The sequence below is a fragment of the Embiotoca jacksoni genome, unplaced genomic scaffold, assembly GCF_022577435.1.
Source record: "Embiotoca jacksoni isolate LCO1_2020_lvr unplaced genomic scaffold, fEmbJac1.0.p SCAF_2, whole genome shotgun sequence".
NCBI classification, from domain to species: domain Eukaryota; kingdom Metazoa; phylum Chordata; class Actinopteri; family Embiotocidae; genus Embiotoca; species Embiotoca jacksoni.
Genome location: NW_027185340.1, coordinates 1,607,586 through 1,627,106, shown reverse-complemented (window position 1 = coordinate 1,627,106; position 19,521 = coordinate 1,607,586). Strand labels below are relative to the sequence as shown.

The window sequence follows — 19,521 nt, the reverse complement described above, 5'->3', positions numbered from 1 at the left end:
AATTTTCTTTTTGTTTGTCCTCATCCACTCCTGGAAGTGACATAGAACCACCATGCTGTTGTGTATTAGTCTGAAAAAGAACTATTGTGTAGGATAAAAAGTATATCATTATGCATATAGAGTAACACCTTGCTCATGCTTTTAAAGAATATTGTTTGTGGTTTGTGACTCAAATGAATTTTTTTTTCAATGTACCTGAAACATGGTGTTGGCGTAAAACAAACCCCAGAAGTGGGATGATTGACACTATAAACAAAAAAAGGTTTTAGTTCGGAAGAAAAGGGCAGTTTTATCTGACAGATAGGGAGGCAACATTTATTTGAAGGAAAAAAATCTGTCAAGCTGTTGGCTGGAAATTTCACACATCACTTCACCATGAGCTCACAGCAGAAGATCATTAAATCATCAAATAAATGAAATTTATTTATTGTAATTATTGTAGACGTATAATTTGCTGTCAAGATGAAAAAGTCACTTAATATTTTGGTTTGGTTTAAGCCAAATGTATGTGCACGCAGCAGCATAGGGTCCATATGTATGCATCATTATAAAGATTGAAATCCATTTTGCTGGGTCTGTGTTTACAGGAACAATGTTTCATCGCTTTTGTCCATATGAATCCTCCAAATCCCTATCCTCACAAAACAATAATAAGAAACCGGCCCACCAGCGGCGCTTCATGGTGGCAAGCGTATGTGTTTGACCCCTGTGGGACCTATATGCCTTTTATTAACACCTGCCTGTTAGAGGAGCGCTGCACGGCGGCTGCGAGCTGATGAGGGAAACCTGGAGCGGGTTCAGCCTGTGTCACTGGCCGTTTGCTGTTTCCATTTCACAGATGATTAATCTCTCTGTGAAGACTTGGGCCGGCGCGGGCGGAGTGTATGCAGCTCTTCCTGCGCCCTCTCCCGCTGGCTGCACTCTGGCTGCCTGACTAAAAGGCCTTTAGAATTCCTGTGGAGAGAGATGTGCAGAGAGTGAATGCAGCTGGCTGGGGGTCAGTGTGTGGAGCTTTTTCTGCCATTGTGTAATTGAGGCTCTGGCAGGATTTTTTCCTCAGTTCTTTCAAAAGGGAGTATGATTGTGAAGTGCTGCAAGGGTTTGGGGAGGGAAAAGGAGGTAGGGGGAGTGTTGCAGGGGGTGGGGGAGTTTTTATATGAAGGGGGAGGTCAAGTTGACAGGAACAAAAAGAATGTGTTCCGCTAATTTCTGTGGGGCTGGATCAACAATAATAGGCTCAATTTCTTTATTACAAATTTTATAACTACCTCCCTCCCATTTTCCCACCCTTTTCCGCTTCCAGATCCTGTCAAGACACAGTCTTGCCTGTGGTCTCAACCCACAAGTACCTCAGTAATGAATGTGGCATACATAGCTGGAAATGCTCAATATTTTCTCCAGAAGAAACAGTGAATAATTAGCTCTATACCTCACTAGTGCTTATTCAGTATGACTACATTCTGCAAAGTGCCCGAGGAGGAACCAATAATTTACACCTTACTAACCAACTTCCAATTAGTTCCCCACTCTTTCCAATTTTGTCTCCTCTCTCCATCCTTTTCATTAAACAGTCCCGATGGAATATTGATGTATAAAGCTGAGACTCTAAGAGAGACACCCCAGAAGGCATTTTGTCATGATTTAAAGGAGGGAAGGGGGTCTTGTGCATGCCATCCCTGTCAAAGCCAGGCCACTCCTGCTTGAATGCGAGCAAAAGCCATTGTTCATTTTGGCATCAGGATGCCATGCATTTAGGAAATAATTACCCCATAGCCTGCTGGGTTTATATTCTTTTTCATCTCCTTTAATGGCTTCTTGTTCATTCTATTTTAACCCCAAACAGGAAGTTATGTGCAAAATAAAGAGCTGGGTCTTGGATGAAAAGAAACACGTCCGCGACTATCACGATTGGAACGACAAGGAAGTAAGTCTTTGACGTTGCTGTCAAATTTATTATTGTGATTTATCTTGCTTATTCTTTCATCTGACCTAAAAGTACAACTGCTGTTTCTTACTTTTTTTTCTTCTTTTTTTAAGCAACATGTCTTTTGTGCAAATCACAAGTTAATGTCTTTTGTTTGGTTATATTTTGACATTACTTTTGTACAAGCTAATGACATCTGGCTATGTTAATCTTGATTTAGAGGCTTCATATTCGCTCCCCACAGTTACACCAGAGCCCAATTTGATCTGGCCTCACTTGTCTCTGTCTGTGTTGTCCTCAAAGGCTACTTTGGAAAGTTGCGGATTCTCAGTTCTTGCCTTGTCGGGGTTTTTTTCACAGATTGAAGTGCTGAACAAATACTTGTTTTTGACATCCAAACCAATGATCTACCTCGTTAATCTCTCTGAGAAAGACTACATCAGGAGAAAGAACAAATGGTGAGTCCCTCGAAGGAGGATGGGAGCAGATTCTCTGCACTCAGCATCACTAAAGACCTTCGACTTGTGTAAGGAGTTACACTAATTTCTACAAACTTTGTCTGAATCTGCTGTCATCTCCAAAAAAATGTGTGTGCGTGCTGCTACGTGCTCATGTGCCAGCATGTGAGACCGACTGCGGTCTCCTGCTGACACAAACGGTCGTATCTTAGGAAGAGGATCTGCCTGGAGGTGGCACTAAGTAAACTCTAACACAACATCGAGCTCTGCAAACCCCAAGCAGCCTCCAGACTCTGCACTTCATTAAGCACATACGAGCATATGGTCTCCATTTTCCATCATAATTTCTCATTTCCATATGATATCAAAGAGAGCGAGGGCTTTAAATGACAACAAAACAAGCTTATGAACATTCGAAGCCAAAACAAGTGATTAATATCATCTGGAGACGGCCAATAAATCACGAAGATCAGACTACTTAAATATTAACCGAAATTGTTTTGCTCCAAATAATTAGCTTTTGTCTTCACATGTTGTTGGAACTTGCTGTACAAGCATGTCTTTACGGCAAATAGTTTTTTACTGAAATTCCCACAGTTCAAAACGACAGCTGAGGCAGTGAGTCGATGCAGGTACGGTTTTCTTTTTAATGCTAATGTACGGTTATTTGTACGACTTCCTTTGCAGACACAACACAACTCATAATGTAAACTGACTAAAGATGACTCTTAATGCACTAATAGGTACTTCTTCGCCGTGCCCCCCCCCCCCACCACCACCACCACCACCACCCCCTCCGGCCCCTGCTCTGCCACATACACTTTTTATAGTAATGTTGTCATCTGGCCACAGTGAGAGCGGATCGAGAAGGCCGGTGTTAGACATCCATTATATCTGAAAGGGCTACTTTAGCACACTACAGCCGCTTTGTCAATAACACCAAATTGTGGATTGTTATCACACTTTTCCAATTGCCCTTTAGGCTCGTGGTGTCAGTTCTTACAAAATTTGTTTTTAGTGCTCTACACAGCAGCATTGTATTACAAAGGGAAGTTGTTTACCTAAGACTGTTTGTTAAAATGTTTCCTGACACGAAAGTATGACTGTCAGATGGAGGGAGGAGGAAAGGAACTCGTAAATCAAATGATTCATGGCAAGTGGAACATCCGTCATGAGAAGGAAGAGAGTTTTTTTCATGTTGCCTGCCTGTGTGTGCGTGTGTGTGTGTGTGTGCGTGTGTGTGTGTGCGTGTGTGTGTGTGTGTGTGTGCGTGTGTGTGTGCGTGTGTGTGCGTGTGTGTGTGCGTGTGTGTGTGTGTGTGTGTGCGTGTGTGTGTGTGTGTGCGTGTGTGTGTGTGTGTGCGTGTGTGTGTGTGTGCGTGTGTGTGTGTGTGTGTGTGTGTGTGCGTGTGTGTGTGTTTTTAACGGTGTGAAATGCTATAAATCTCAGAGCGTTTTAAACAGGCAAACAGTAGTGCTCAGGTGTCCTGAGGGCTCCGCGATGAACAATGCTGACATCAAAGTGTGGATGTTTGACAAGTGATGAGTCACTTCCCTTGTCCAGAGAGGAGCTCACACCTGTATGGAGATGATTACAGGTAGATCTAGCTGGCCCTAATTGTACAATAAATGCTGCTCTCAGCCCTAATGGCAGCTAGTCTGCTGCAGAGACGCCAGACTGCCATTTGGCTGTCGCCATGCTCCCGTGTTTTTCCACCAGCACAGTTGAGATGATGATACGGTTAAGGACTATTCAAAGCAAACAGCAAGACAAATTGCAATCTCAGCTTTAATGTGTCGAGGAAAAGCAGGCAAATCGTAGAATGAGGCAAATAAGCCAATTTTATCTGTTTCTCAGGACACCTATTCAGGCCATTTCACAGGTTCAGTTTCCTGCGTTTTTTTAAAGCTCTGTTTTATATTTGAGGTGTTCTGTTGAGTGCATACTGCCAAGAAAGATTAAGGTTAATGTTATTCATTTTAGCAACATGCTCCACAAAGCATTATTTTGTTTTGTTTTAATGTATGTAGGTTAATTGATTTAATTTTTTATAGGCACTTAATATCCGGTTATGACGACACTTTTGAATATCACACCATCTCTTAACACACACGGGTGATTACAACAGTTTCATCAAACATTGTGAGCCTCCAAAAACATTCCATTGTTAACCAAGACCATCCTGTTTGGAGTATGGGAACCACATACCAAGCTGCCCTTGTTTAGACAAGAATACACAGTATTAGCTTTAGCAAGCCATCATTAATGGAGGGATCAGACGAGGAGCAAGGCCTCCTTTCATCCCCAGGTTCTCTGCTGGAGACAGTACATCATTTACTGTTGAGAGGAGCACATGGCTCCAATCCTATACAGTGTATGTGTATGTGTATGAGAATGCGTACATGTGCATGTTTGAAGTCTGTTTCAGAGGCGACTCCATGCTCATTTGGATGCTGGTGTAATTGCGGTGTGGAGATCAAAGGCGCGCTGGCCGAGTGATGTTCCAGAGGAGACTTTACCACACAGCCCTCTCCTCTGTGCAGAGGGGGCCGCCTGCTGCTCACCGCTCCCCTCTCCCCTCCAGCCATGCACTGCCCCCTGCACATCCCCGCTCGTAAAAAATGATTAAGGCTGCATTTGTCATGTGTTTATGACTGAGAGGCATTGCGTGATAGGGAATGGCATCTACAAGAGTCTATGAAGAGGCTTTCTCTTCTTTCCTCGGCGTCAGTGAGCTGCCTGGAAGACTATTTCTCTGCGCCACATACCGTAGTTTGTGTGTTAAAGAAGGTCATTAGAGCACTGTTGATGATGTGGTGGCTGCAGTCTGCCCAGTGTTGGCATCTGTCACTTATCATCTAAGATATTGTTTAGTTTACAAGCATGTGGCCTTGCCTTTTTTTTTTTATCAGTCTTTATTTATTTTAATAGGTTTGATATCAGATATCTATTTAATCTTCCTCAGAGAACTAAGAACTGACATATTTTGTAATGCCAGTAGACACACTTCAGACTATTCCAGTTATGCTGTGATGTTTTTCTTCCTTTTAATTTCTTTTTCTGCTTTTTTTCCCCCATCTTTTGGACAATGTGCATTAAAGTAAATTGGAGCCTCTTAAGTAGATGAGTTGACCTTTAAGGAAACCGGCAAGCGTGACCTGTCTGTGAGTGCCTCTGCCGTGTGGGTTCTCCTGGTGAGTGTAAGAACTGCAGGGTACCATTGCTTGGAGCTTTTATTAAGTGTGTGTGTGTGTGTGTGTGTGTGTGTGTGTGTGTGTGTGTGTGTGTGTGTCCGAGTCTGTCTGCCTGTATGCAAGTATGTATAAGTATTGTGCAGATATAAGCACGTGTACTTCTCTTTCTAGCCTGTGTTGACTTATTTTTACACTGTTTCACACTTATTTAATACTTTATCTGTTTGAACATTATTACATTAGGTACCTCTATCTTGCCATTTTTTATGCTTTATTGCCATTTAGGAAAACGCAAAAAAAAAAAAAAAGTCACTCCCACAGCAGTAGTCTTTCTTCAATCGTGTTTTCTTTCTGCCACAAATGCAAACATTTTTCAAAATGTATTTATGTATTCTTCTGTCAAGATTCAATTCTGAAAATCTTTTGCCAAGCTATACTTTCATCATCATCATTTCAGACAAATAAGATGCTGAAAAGACAGGATGTCCCTGGACAATTTGTGTGCCTCAGCACTTGAAGAGGATTTTGTTTAACAAGTCATTAGTTTGATCTCAGCAAAAGGCCTTGTTTTCAGTGAAGGTGTCATTAAGAAAAACACTGATTCAACCTCTACCTGCTTTACTCATTATAAGTTAAAAGATGAGACAAAGGACAATAAATATTTGTTCTTTTTCTTACTGTTAGCAAGAATAAAGACCAGAACCAAAAAAATCAGTCTTACTTATTAAGCATGTTGTTGTCTGAGAGCAATTAAAAGCATCAACGGGCCACGATGTTGCACTTGGTGACATTATTTTAATACAATAAAAATATATGTTATTTATATATATATATATATATATATATATATATATATATATATATATATATATATACACACACACAAGTCCCTCTACCATTCGGCTGCTGCAAATACTTAGCGGTACACCAAATATATATTAATCATTGGTTAAAAATGCACTTTTATTCTTTTTTGAATTACATTTGATTAAAACTGCAATGCCTAGCTGTTTAACAAGCCCTTTTCACACATAGGGATATAAATCTGTTTCAATATTTACATATACAGCAGGAACAAATTGGTTTAGGGCTCTCGGGTCATGGAGTCATGGAGGGTCAGCAAATAATGAGAAAGGCTATTGCAGGGGTTTAAATCTTGTTGAGAAAAATATAGATTAACTCCAAGTCTTAAACTTATGGCAAATGCAGTGTTAACTGTTAAGAGGTCATATCTCTGGTGCCAGGTTTGAAGAAATCCAACCATAGTTAAAGAGGGAGGAGAGGAGAAGGAAATTATCTTCCCTCAGTCTGATACTCTCGTCTGCCTGTAGGAGGAGCTTTGACAATTAAAGTAAAGGATGCCCTGAGAGGAGCTAATATGTGGAAAAGATCCTTCATCTGCTCAGCTTAAGTGTCGACTTGTATTTTGTCACCTCCATTTTTGGCTTTTGAAGGCTAATAAGTTGAGAATGCATTCCCCAGCCCTTTCTGAGCACTCATCAGGATTTAGAGAAGAGAAACCGAGAAAGGAGGGGACTAGTATGATTCACTGACAGCCAATCCATGAAAGCAGTCACTGCAACCCACTTCAGCTACTCCAAACCATAATTCCCATAAACACAACTGAAACTTTATTGAGTGCAAAACCACTGGCTCCATCCAAGTTTTTTAGGAACTACTATCTGGGGAGCTGGAGTTCACTTTTTAAAGCCATGTGGGAGATATACGATCACATTCTCCTTTTTTATTTTGTGCCCAGTCGTCCGCTCTCCTTGTGCAGAGTGGGATCCTGAGAAACACTTTCCCATGGTAAGCTGTGTACCCTACTGCCCACAGTCAGTCCTAATGGATGTCTTCAATGAGAAAAAAACAACAGGAGAGGTTGTATAGTAAAACTGAAACAGATGTAAGGTCCTGGCGGCTCAGTTGAAGCGGTTATTGACGGTCCCCAGTCCAGGTAATGAAAGGACACTGTTGACATGTAACATGTCACCCCATTGTCTTTGATGTGCTCTGTGGAGAAGACACAGCGCTGTTGTTGTAACTAATGAGACAGAGCCTAAACTTGAGACCAAAAGAGACTTTTTCTATTCTTGTTTGTTCTTAAATGACTCTAAGAGATCAGTTTGCTCTCCACAATCCAATACAGATTGACACCACTCCCTATTTTGACAGGCCCAAATCTGATTAACGCAGTGGGGGACCACTGTTCATGATGCATTAGACACCTCTGCAGCAATACATCATGCTTTCTTTCTTCTGGAGGCACACTGGGAATTGTTCCCCCCGTAAAGATTATAGTTTGGCATTTTGCAGACATAAAAAGAAAATGTCTGAGTTTTTTTTAAGTCTGTCTGATGATACATGTTGATAGCTTTGGCTTTGTTCAGCTGTGCTTTTTATTATCTTTGTGAAAAAGTTAAGACCAAACACACATGCCACAGTGAGTAGCCTGCAGCCTTGGTCGCTCCTAATGAGACAAATAAATGAATTTAGTGTTGCCACATACGGCTGCTGAACGCTTATTATCAGGATTATTGTTGAACTGCTATGAATGGGGGGGGGGGGGGGGGGGGGGGGGGGGGGGGGGGGGAGGAAAAAAAAAAAGACGTTGGATTGGAAGGGGGCATGATTGGCTGATGTTACATATGTCCTTGATTACCTTCCTTCTGCTTTTATTCTAATAAGTGGCATTCTTTGTACTCCCTAGGACAGCTAGACAGTCTGACACACGATGAGAATAAATATTGCATGTGGTAGACATTAAGCTGTCATCCTGAAAAAAAAAAAGAAGAGATGGAGAAATCCGTGTGGCGTTCTTCGGCGCTACACTTTGCCTGCTCTTGTCACAATTGTCACATCTTGATGACTCCCCCCACTCTACCCCAGCCCCCTTATTTTCTCTCTCCCAGTCAACTGCCATAAATGACAGCATGGATACCCCATATAAAGAATTATTTTGGGTGATGTAGAATGTACTCCTCTGGGTTACTGTTTGAATTTCTGATACATACCATTTTCTCACCAGCTCTCTCAACACTAAACCGCCTTAAACAAAGTTGTAGCTTCGATAATGTCTTCTTAAAAACTATCCTAAAGACAAACGTGGGACTGATGGGTTTTTTTATGGTTTTATCTCTCATGTGCACACATTTAAAGTCACACGATTTAATGGGTGTAGTTATCAAAGACGGCAAAGTTGTTTTAAAAAGCTTGTTACCAGCACTCCCTCAAGGTTTGTTTGAGATGCGATGTGAGATGATGCTCTTAATTAAAGCTGCTCCCATTGTGCGTGCGCCATGTTCTGTTTCCTCCAGCCCATGATTGCTTTGAAGATTGAAAGAAGTTGATAATATTGGCGATAGTGTGTGTGTGTATGTGTGAGAGATCTCCTCCCATCTCAGAGACTGATGTGTAATGCCTTTCCATCAGGCTATGGCCACAGGGAGCAGAGAGCGTCTGCACTCTTGTCGCTCAGGAGCTCACCACTGGGAGGATGAAAAGCTTCCCACAGAGCCCCCGACTTCCCAGCCTCAAAAGCCACCATGAGCTTATACCTCTCATTTCTGTCTCCCTTCACAGAGGAAGGAAAGAGGAGGGGGTTAGTGTATGCTTTGTGCCGCAGCATCCGAGCCCCCAGGTTGCTCATCCCTGTATCCTGGGACCAGCAAAACAGAGAGGATTCTGGGTTTATTACTTGATGAGTCTGCGCCTGGCATGCAAGCTGCCAAGAAAACGTGAAATGGCTCAGCAATGCATTCTGCCAAGGTTCGGGTACCTGTGGGTGTGTCAGTGATCGAGCTACGGTGGCTGTAGGTAGCGGATTACTCTTCAGGTCTGTCAGCATTCAATTGCATCTGAAAGGAGCACTCAAACTGGAGGTGATGGCCTATTCCTTTTACAGGCTTAACTGGCTCAGCACTCATAATGAAGCCAACCTGTATGAGTGGATGTCAGACGCAGGCCCAGGTCATTGTCTCAGGTAGCTGCCCATGTACTTTAGAAACTCCCATTGTTTTCTCCTCCTGAGCCATTTAAGCAGATCAAAGCTCTGACAAAGCCCAGGGAAGCCCCAGGCATGCAGAAACACAGGAATTATCCCCCCCTCAGGATTCCCACACAAAAAGACAAATAGACTAGCTCCAGAGGGTGGCCCCCTGTGGGACATCTCTATTCAAAGCCAGGCTGTTGTGGAAGGGCCAATTGTTTTTTTTTCCTGGTCATTTTGCAATTTATTGTGCTTTAAATTAGATGTGCGGCCATCAAATGTAAAGCGTGGAACAAATAACATGACAGCTATTTTTCGAGATGTAAAACAAACAATTGGCATTGCATGGTGTCACTTTCATATTGACTTGTTTTTTACCATTAAAAACAATGCATACATGTTTTAGATTTGTGAAAGTTTGATAAAAAGTGTGTGAGAAAAGAGATTTTCTCTCTTTTAACTGAGAGCAGGAGGAAAAGCATAAACATGGCTTGTTCTTTAGCCTTCAAGCTGGTGAATGATTAGCAGAAATAATGTCCCTGTCACCCTTAATCACATTAAAACGTGGTTAACATTTAATTTTTCCCACTTGATATGCAAAAATTTCCACTTGATTTGCAGCAGAGGCCATTGGAATTCCATTATAAAAAGAATAAAAATTTCAGGCATCATTTGTTCAGAGAGGGATATCAAGAGCAGAAAGTGCTGAATCTTTCTATTAAGCGGGCAGTGAGAGATGGCACTCAGTGCTGGGACATAATGGGACACTGACAAGACACATACACTCACACACATACACACTTTGTCACTTAATTTTCTTTCAGTTTACACTTGTAAAAGCTTTTAAAGAGAACCAACATAAACAAATATTTCATATTTTCTGCTAATAAACAGACAGTATTTATTTTTACATGTATTAAGATGTGGATGATAAATACAAAAAAATTGTCAGTAAACCTGCATAAAAAACAAAAAAAGCCGAGCCCATTCCACATGTCACTGACAGATAAGAGACGGTGTATCTTCCACTGAGCAGACTTATAACTATAAACAGGCCTCTGTGCACAGATTTACATGAATACTGTTTATGATTTAGAATGACTGAAAGATAGGAACAAAGACACAAGAAAAACCCTGATCCATGTTTTACATAAACATTTTCCCAAATTTACACGTCCATATAGAATTTCACGCAAATAATTGGAAGGGACATAAATACAAATTGCAAAGTGGCATGGGTAGACAGCGGTGAAGTTGACAGAATTGGTTTTGGGAGTCATGTTGACGGCGCATCAAAGCTCTTAATTGACAGTGCTTTGTTTCTGGAGTTGAGGGAAGGGGGTGTTTCGTGTTCCTGTGGCAAGGTGTTTGTCTGGTCCTATGTCACTCAGTGCAAGGACCCAGAGACCCCCGTGCTCATTTGCAGCTCACGTTCTCCGTCTCGGCTTCACATTATTAAAATCATCCCTCAGCCTTCCACCAAGAGCCTCTTTGTTACTTGGCTGGCTTGGCTCGGCTCTGTCAAGTCTTCACCAATTACAGTCTCAGGTACAATGGTCTATTCAAAGGATCACAGCCCTTGACTGGTGTGGAGAGAGTGATTTGTGAATCATTATTCAGCCGCCTGTAGAGAACGCAATACCTGAGGAATGCAAATAACGTGCCACCAAATAGACAGCTGTGCTGCTAAAAGTGACAAACTACAGCTGTTATTATCTCAGATTGGATTTTTTTCCCCTCTCGGAGCGCCCTCCATCTCCTATGTTTTCAGGTTCTTGGCTTCGCGTTTTATTTTTCTGTCATTTGAGCCATTGTTTACCACCTTATTGTGGTGGCAGTTAAACGCCAGCTTTGTATACATAGTGTGAACAGAAAGGGAAATATTAGGTTATGGTTCCTAATAGGTGACCACACAGACAAACTGGCATATGAGGCATTTCAAATTTAGTGTTATTTCATCTCGCTGAGAAAAACATTCAATCAAAGCAAAACTGTGCTCGTCTTGTGCCCGTTACCCTGTCATATACTATATATTGATAATCATTTGGTAGGAGCCGCAATATGGTGCTGCAGGTGATAAAGCGGTGACATTGTTATTGGAATAGATGTGGTATTCAGGTGGTTGGGTTCCTCCCAGTCTTTGATTCTTATGGGCTTTAAACAGGAAACTAGGATTACAGATAATGACAGGGACCCCTTCGAATCAATCCAGCCCAGGAGCCGGCGTGTGAAAATGGATTTGTGTGATGCTGTTCTTTGAGATCCGTCCAATCCCAGCCTCAGAGCTTGTGGGGCTAATCTCATAATTGCCCTAACCCCCTTGTATTGTTCTGACTGAGACTTACCATTAGGTGCAAGAAAATCTTTGTCCTGCAATGTCAGGTGTCCTGCTGGACAGGAAGACAGAGCGAAGGGAAAAAAGAAAAAGGAAAAACTCAGGCAGTTAAGAAAGTGGCAAAGACATTTATAAGGAAACACTTAGTGGTTAGTTGTTCTACTTACTCTGGCTTTACGGTAAATAGGTATTTGGACACTCAGCATGTGAGTGAATTGAGGCAAAACAGCAAAAGCTTCATGACTGTTATGTTACGTGAACTGTTGTTGGAAACTCGAAGCCACTTGTACTTAAACATTTTCATTTAAGGCTAAATTTTACGAGTACCCCACTACATTTCAGGGAAAAATGTTGTACTATTTACTCTGCTGAGATATCTATATCTATATATAAGATATATAAACACACATTCTGCATTGTTGGTACTTTCAATTCTGACATTTTGCTTATAACACTTATATATTTTTACTTCTGTAAGATTTGAAATGTTTACTCAATAGAGTATTCATTGCTGTTCTGTTTCATTTACTTCAAGTCAAATTATTTGTTGGAAACTTTTATGGGAAGAAAGTCAAACTCTGAGAGAAACGCCACCTTTAGATTGCCGTCTCCCACAAGCACTTATACAGTATATTCAGCTGCTCTCATGAATATGCATGCGTGCAGTGGATAACAAATACTTTCACGTTAATCAAGTCCTCCGACGAGTTTTTGTGGCTGTTGTTTTTATCAGGTTGGTGAAAATCAAGGAGTGGGTGGACAGTCGTGACCCCGGAGCCTTGGTCATCCCCTTCAGCGGTGACCTGGAGAGCCAGCTACAGGACAGCAGTGAAGAGGAGAAGCAGACGTACTGCACAGTGCAGAAGACGCAGAGGTTAATTAGCATTCAGTCTCCCCACACTTTATTATCAGCTGTGTCCTCCATGCACTCCTTTAATTGCATGTGCTGATAGAATAATAAATGGCAGAGTAATTACCATTATAAAGCAAAGGATCCCTCTTCTTACTGAACAACTCAGTCAAAGGGTTTTCCTCTAAATTAAGTTTTTAACTGTCATCTGTCATCTGTAGGTATAATTATAACTTGGGCATTTTGGGTTTATTGTTCTCGTGTGAAAACCTCTATGGAGAGAAAAATTGTGACAGCAGATTTTTTTTTTTTTTTTCCCCTCTCAGCACAGAACGAGGCATTGGGTTGAATTCTTAAAAATGTTAAATGAGTCTACAAGCGCTCTAATTAATCAAAGAAACCATTGGAGAGTTGAATGTCTTATGTGAAACGAAGTGAGCCATCTTATTCGCTAAATGAGTCTATGCTGGAATGAATGGGGCCTTGCCACTGAAGTGAACTTTGTCTTGGCATAAAGAATACCCAAACAGTTCAGACCCCTCGATTCAAGCTGAAATTTCTCTCCACCAGTGCCCTGAGCAGGATCATCAAAGCCGGCTACGCAGCTCTGCAGCTGGAGTACTTCTTCACCGCTGGACCAGATGAGGTCCGTGCGTGGACCGTTCGGGTAAGAGCCAGCTGCCTGCTGTGCACACACATGAGCGTGAGGGTGTGTACCAGATGTACACACACACACACACACACACACACAAAAAGGAGTACACGCAGTATCCCATGTTCCACCCTGCTGGCAGCCTCACTGATATCACACACTTTCAACTTTGTCATGGTTGTGCTTTAGCTAGTCATTACAGACCAAGGATAACTTCAATTACTGGTGAGCTGCTGAACAGTGAAAGTGGGGGCTACATTGATTGAGGAGGGCAACAATTGATTTTGCCCATTACGTCCATGAGAATGTTTCCATCCTGTGCAGATCTGCCTGCCCTCCTCCTGCCGCTGGAGATAAGGAGCCAGAGCATTGTGCCTGCCTAATCTGTGTGACGGAGGTTGTCTGTGCCAAAATTGATGTCGCTTTTCATTCGACTGTTTGTGGGTCTTGCTGGGGGCTCCTCCTCCCTGTGTGTCTCAGTTTTCCGAGCCCAGCCCGCCAAGAGCTTTGTGCAATGGGATTGCAGGGTTTACACCAATACAGATGTTTGATTTGCATGTTGGTATTGTGTTTGTTTTTTTCTTGAGCAGATAGAAGTATTAAGTGCACACACAGTAAAGTATTTGAATGAGTTGTATTTTTATATAGGGGGTTAAAAAAAATACAGCAAAGTAACTTTTAAGAAACTTTGGAAGAAAGATTTGGGTTGTACCTGATAGATCCTTTCTATCATCCCATCAGATATTTGAAGGGATTGTAATTTAAAATCTGATTTTTACAAAACACAATGCACATTTTTTTCAAAATGGCATCTATTCAAAGGACTTGTCATGAAGCAGATTGTTCAAAATCTCCAAAAATGTTCCAGCAATTATTTTTATTTGGAAACAACAATGATAGAAAATCTAATGGTATGTGGTAAAACTTTGACCATTGATGTTAACAAGTTAACATTACTTGTTGACTTACAGAAAATATACAAGAAGCTGTGTTTGTGTTGTATATGATCTGTCTGTCTGTCTGTCTGTCTGTCTGTCTGTCTGTCTGTCTGTCTGTCCGTCTGTCTGTCTGTCTGTCCGTCCGTCCTTAATTTCCAAATAAAGCTCAAACACCTTCAAGTTAATAACTAAAATATTATTTCAGATTAATATCAAATGTTTATTTCCTGATGATACGAAACTCATCCAAACAAGTTTAAACATAAACTTTAGTTTTATTATGTCAGCTCATACTGCATACAGGCCAGAGGGGGAAGGTGAGCTCACTGCCTTTTTTTTTTTAATTTTTTTTTTTTTACATGTGACACACTTAATTTTTGTCAGATGACATCACCAGGTTTAGGTGCACACTTGTCTCAGCATGACTGATATCCTCACTATTTACAGAAAAGTCCCAAAACACTTCAAAGGCATCCTCAAAAACATGCTTGTCCTCCTCGACATAACTGATTACAACCAGCCTTGATTGTGTGTGAGGGGCATTTAGTCAGGTAAGCATCAGTGAGTAACTATATTAAGCCAATACATCTTGCATTGTAAAAACTACACTCAGTAATGTCGTGTTCCTAAGTCCTTTAACATGGTTTATTAGGCAGCCTCGAGGTGACCATTATCTATCAGCCTGCTCTGCATAGCTCTTAACTAGGACAATGTGGATCTCTTGTAATGCGCCATATGAAAAAAATCCCTCCCTTAATCTATTTTTCTCCAGATAGACAAACCTTGATGCTGATTAATGGTAGTTAAACTCACAAGCACTCCGTCAATGAGATTGCAAATAGATGGTAATGTATTAGAGTCATTAAATACGCATCATTCTTTTGGCATGAAATATGTTGACCCCAACCTGATTATATACATAATTAAAACTGCTCAACAGTTTCTGAGCACGGAGCTGCAGAGCAGAGAGAGAGCGAGCAGGTCGACAGGCAGGAGTCATAATGATACACAGCAGCCACGTCACTTATTTGGGTCATTTGTCATTTCCGCCAAGCATTATTTCAGCGCATATAAATTGCACATTTTATCAGTCCCGCAGTTGTGTGTTGGAGTGTTAGAGAGATTCAAGGTACAACATTTTTCTAAAACTGTTAAACTGGTAATGTATGTTTTGTAAATTGGTGTCTCAAATAGGTTTTAACATAAAACCTCTGATGTGGGTTTCAAATCAATTTAAAAACATTTAAAAAAAAAAAACAGCCACATACTTTAAAACTTGCAGCAGCTTATAGCCCCAAATCTATCTACCACAGTGAAATATTAGGCTTGGATTGAATTTGAATGACCAAACTCTGGTGTGTCACGGCAGTAAGGCCTGATGCAGTGAGGTCTATACCACCCTGGCCTCTCACTGCAACACTGGGTCCTCTGACTGTCATGACCAGAGAGCCGAGCAGCGACCCACAATGAGGCAAGATTGCTTGGACAGAAATCAATACCACCACGGAATGGGAATCAGAAGGCATTGATAGCAGCGCTGGGTCCTTATCGGCGTCCAGGCTGCCCTAGCAGGGAACAGCCGAGTGGAAAGCTATCCAGAAATCAGGGCTGAGGCAAGAATGCCCCCGACTGAAAACACCCTCAGAGTGATCGCAACGCTATCACCCTATCAAACACCATGTCGCTCGCATGCTGTAATCCATCTTCTCCAAAACAATTCATTTGTCCTCTCTTTTCCTTCCTCGTGACAGAAAGGAACTAAGGCTCCACAGGCTGCGGGGAAGATCCACACAGACTTTGAGAAGGGCTTCATTATGGCGGAAGTAATGAAATTCCAGGATTTTAAAGAGGAAGGCAGTGAGACTGCTGTCAAGGTGAGCAGTCAGGGTGCCAGAGGAGATGAGGGGAAGTCTCCTGTGATCAGTGGAGCTGACAGTCACCACACAGCTCCTACTGAAAACTGCTCTTCACCTTTACCCAGGGGAAGAAATTACTGCACACACTCCAGCACCACTCCTGACAAGCCAACTGATTCTGGCTCTAAACACTGCCATTCTGCTCCAGCTGTGCATATCTTTATCACAATGTGTCTTAACTGGCTGATGGTAGTTCTCGCTCGTGGCTCAGCACAGTCGCTCAGAGGAAGCACTTCTTCACCTCACCAGGCAGTTATCAGATCTATAGAGTGCGCTGTTAGCTTAGAGCTCTCTCTGTTGCCAAATCCCCCAAGCCGCTGTAGGCACGTGACAGTGATAGAAAGCGGCAAGTTAAATAAAGTGTGAAATTCCTCAAATAAGGACTGTTTCATGGATGAGTAGCACTGAAATGTGACTTGCATATCTTATTTTTTTATGACGGCCAGTGTTTGTTTTGACCTTTTAACTGTGCTGTGGGTTGTTCATGTGCACACTCCTGTCAAATGTAATAACTGATTTCATGGTGTATTTGTGAAGACAATAACTGGGCGCCAACTACAGCCGGTACAGGCATTAAAATGCTTTTCTTTCCTGCTACAAGTTTAGGTTTGGCTTTAATTTAGTAATACATCTGCAAACTGCAATTTCGTAATTGATGGTACAGAGTTTAATAATCATCTAATCAACATGTCTTTCTTATCAAAGATGTACTTTTTATAATTTATTCTCTTCCACGACCAAAATTTAAGTTAACTAAATTAAAGCAGAAGTGACTGTAACCTTGCTATGTGTGACACTTGTGAGCAGCAGCTGTAAACCATGCTGTTGCAATCCCACTATCACCACCATCGACTCCATGTGCCCACTTACAGACTCAACTAATGTAATTATGGTGGCACAAAGGGTTCTCGGGGACTAGTGTGGAAAGGAAGCACTAAAATACATTTAAATCGCTTTACTATTCAAGCCTCTTCTTTTTTTATTATATATATTTAATAAATATTTGATATTTAATGCAGTGGCAGTGTATTGTCCACACCCTTCATAAGCTGCAAACAGAGGGTGAAATGTGCCGGTCTCTGGGGGGGTTTCACCATTGTTATCCACGGTTGAGATCTGAGTGTCAGGTCCTTACTGCATGCTAACTTACTAATCCCTTTTTGAGCCTCAGAAGAACATGCAGCGCTTCTGACTGTGGCATTAAGGTCCACGCTATTTAATGCCAGTTGTGGGAATAGGCTGTCTGAATAGGGCCAGTGTACGGGGATATCACATTATTAGTAATCATATCTGCTTAAGCCAAGCTTGCTGCTCCAGATGGCTGCTTTCAAGTGCAAATGAACCAGTTAGACGTGTCTGGTTTAATACATACTCAGGAATCACAAATAGCCATTGATTTTTTTTCCTGTCTCCCTCTCCATCCAGTGTTTCTGGTGGTATTGAGCTTGGATTAAATGGTCTCCTGAGCCTTTAAAGGGACATTGATTCTTCTAATTAATTGTGCACTGTGCAGAACCAGAATGCATAAACCTGTCCGTATTAGCACTTCAAGTCAATTATTTTGAGTTTGCCGGGAAGGAGAACAAACACTTACTGTATACAAAAGAAATGTTAGAACTTATTCTGTTTCCTTGAGAAGTTTCATAGTGCTGTAATCAAAGACTTATTAACATTTTGTGCTTGTGCACATGAAACTGAAATGGGCAGGGGAGAGGATTATTCACTCAGTGGGAATTCAGGCACCCTCTGAACAAAACATGCATGCTGTTGTGTGTTTGTGCACGTGTGCATAGAGGAACAAGAGTGTGACATTTGCAAGAGCAGTTTAGTTTTTGTAGACAACAAAATAGACTGGATACTAATCCTGCATTATTTTCCAATATGTTTTTCCAATATGCAGGGTCGTTATGTGTTCTATAATATTAAATATAACAGTGAAGGGAATAGATAAAGTAAGCATTAGTCTGTAACCTGCACATCATACAATATTTGGTGTTATATTTTATTTTAATTTGGCTTTTATTTTTGTTACAGGCAGCTGGAAAATACAGACAACAGGGAAGAAACTGCATTGTTGAAGATGGAGACATCATCTTTTTCAAATTTAATGCACCAAATGCGCCAAAGAAAAAGTGACACCAGAACGATATGTTTGTTTACACCGCTGCGTACTGTCTTTTTTGTTTTTGGCTGACACATTGCCAGTTCTCTCTCACTTCCTGTAGGATCGAATCCCCCCTCATGTGCCAAAGCACAGGTTCAGTAAACTCTGACAGCTTTGCTATTTAAGATCAGGATCGGCCCCCACTCCAAATTGTAGCAGCATTTGAAGGAGCATATTACTCTCCAGATACTTCATTAATCTCCATCACGGGTGCCAGCACTGACACAGCTGACAGCGAGGACAATGCCACCTGCTCCTCTCCCCCTTCTGCAGATAATGCATGTTTTACAGTAGCCCAGATGTCGACACTCAATAAAACATTTGACAAAACCAGTCTGTGTGTGTTTTGGGATGTCTGTATTGAGTGGGAAGCTGCATGGGGCTGGTGATAGCGGTCCTGCCGGCTACTGATTAGAGAATTAAAAGACACAGCTGACATTGACTGTAGCATAGAGGGGACAATTATAATTAAATCTGTGATGCTGATTTTGGGAAGCCACATGCAGGATGCAGGTGTTTTGACCAAAGGAAGTGGTCACTTTAAATGATTGTTTAGAGAAACTGAGTTAACCTGTTTTTTTGTTTTTTTTACAATTTTAATCACATTTACAATTATTGAATATGTGTGCCTTCTCTTTCACTGTCCCTACTGCACTTAGCTACAATCCTTAAATATTGATAGAGTGGCATGTTTGTTATGTTTACAGTTTCCTACTGCAGTCTCTAAACAATCAGGCCCAATACACATCTACACAAAAATAAAAGAAATATTCATTCAAACCACATTTTCACCAAAAAAAGTCCACATTTTAGGATATTCTCTATAGTATGAAAATAGAAGTTGGCACAATCCACCAGCACAACCAGAAAACGATTCCTGTTGTCTGAAGTAGTGTTTTTCTCGCCCCCTATACTTTGTGTGTAAGTGTTTGTGAAGCGTTTATGCTGATGGAATTGTATGGCTGCAGCCGCAGTGCTCCAAGTAAGATTGTATTCTCCGTGGGAGTCCGAACAAAGAGCTGTAGATCAGCAGTGCTTTGCTGAATATCTTGCAACCATTAAGACTGCGGAGAAAAAAATGGCCTTCGGATGGGAACAAAAA

At 41.5% G+C, this 19,521-nt stretch overlaps 1 protein-coding gene across 1 annotated transcript in view; it reads left to right on the top strand.

Annotated features, from left to right (window-relative positions):
* The window catches only part of LOC138200875 (obg-like ATPase 1), a 38,201-nt gene extending 19,449 nt beyond the window's left edge, over positions 1-18,752 (top strand). The window contains exons 6-11 of the mRNA XM_069153835.1: positions 1,844-1,924; positions 2,285-2,382; positions 12,633-12,773; positions 13,320-13,416; positions 16,091-16,213; positions 18,290-18,752. Of these exons, the coding sequence (XP_069009936.1) occupies positions 1,844-1,924; positions 2,285-2,382; positions 12,633-12,773; positions 13,320-13,416; positions 16,091-16,213; positions 18,290-18,391 (642 nt within the window). The 3' untranslated portion in view covers positions 18,392-18,752. The remainder of the gene's footprint in view (positions 1-1,843; positions 1,925-2,284; positions 2,383-12,632; positions 12,774-13,319; positions 13,417-16,090; positions 16,214-18,289) is intronic.
* Positions 18,753-19,521: the final 769 nt, after the last annotated feature.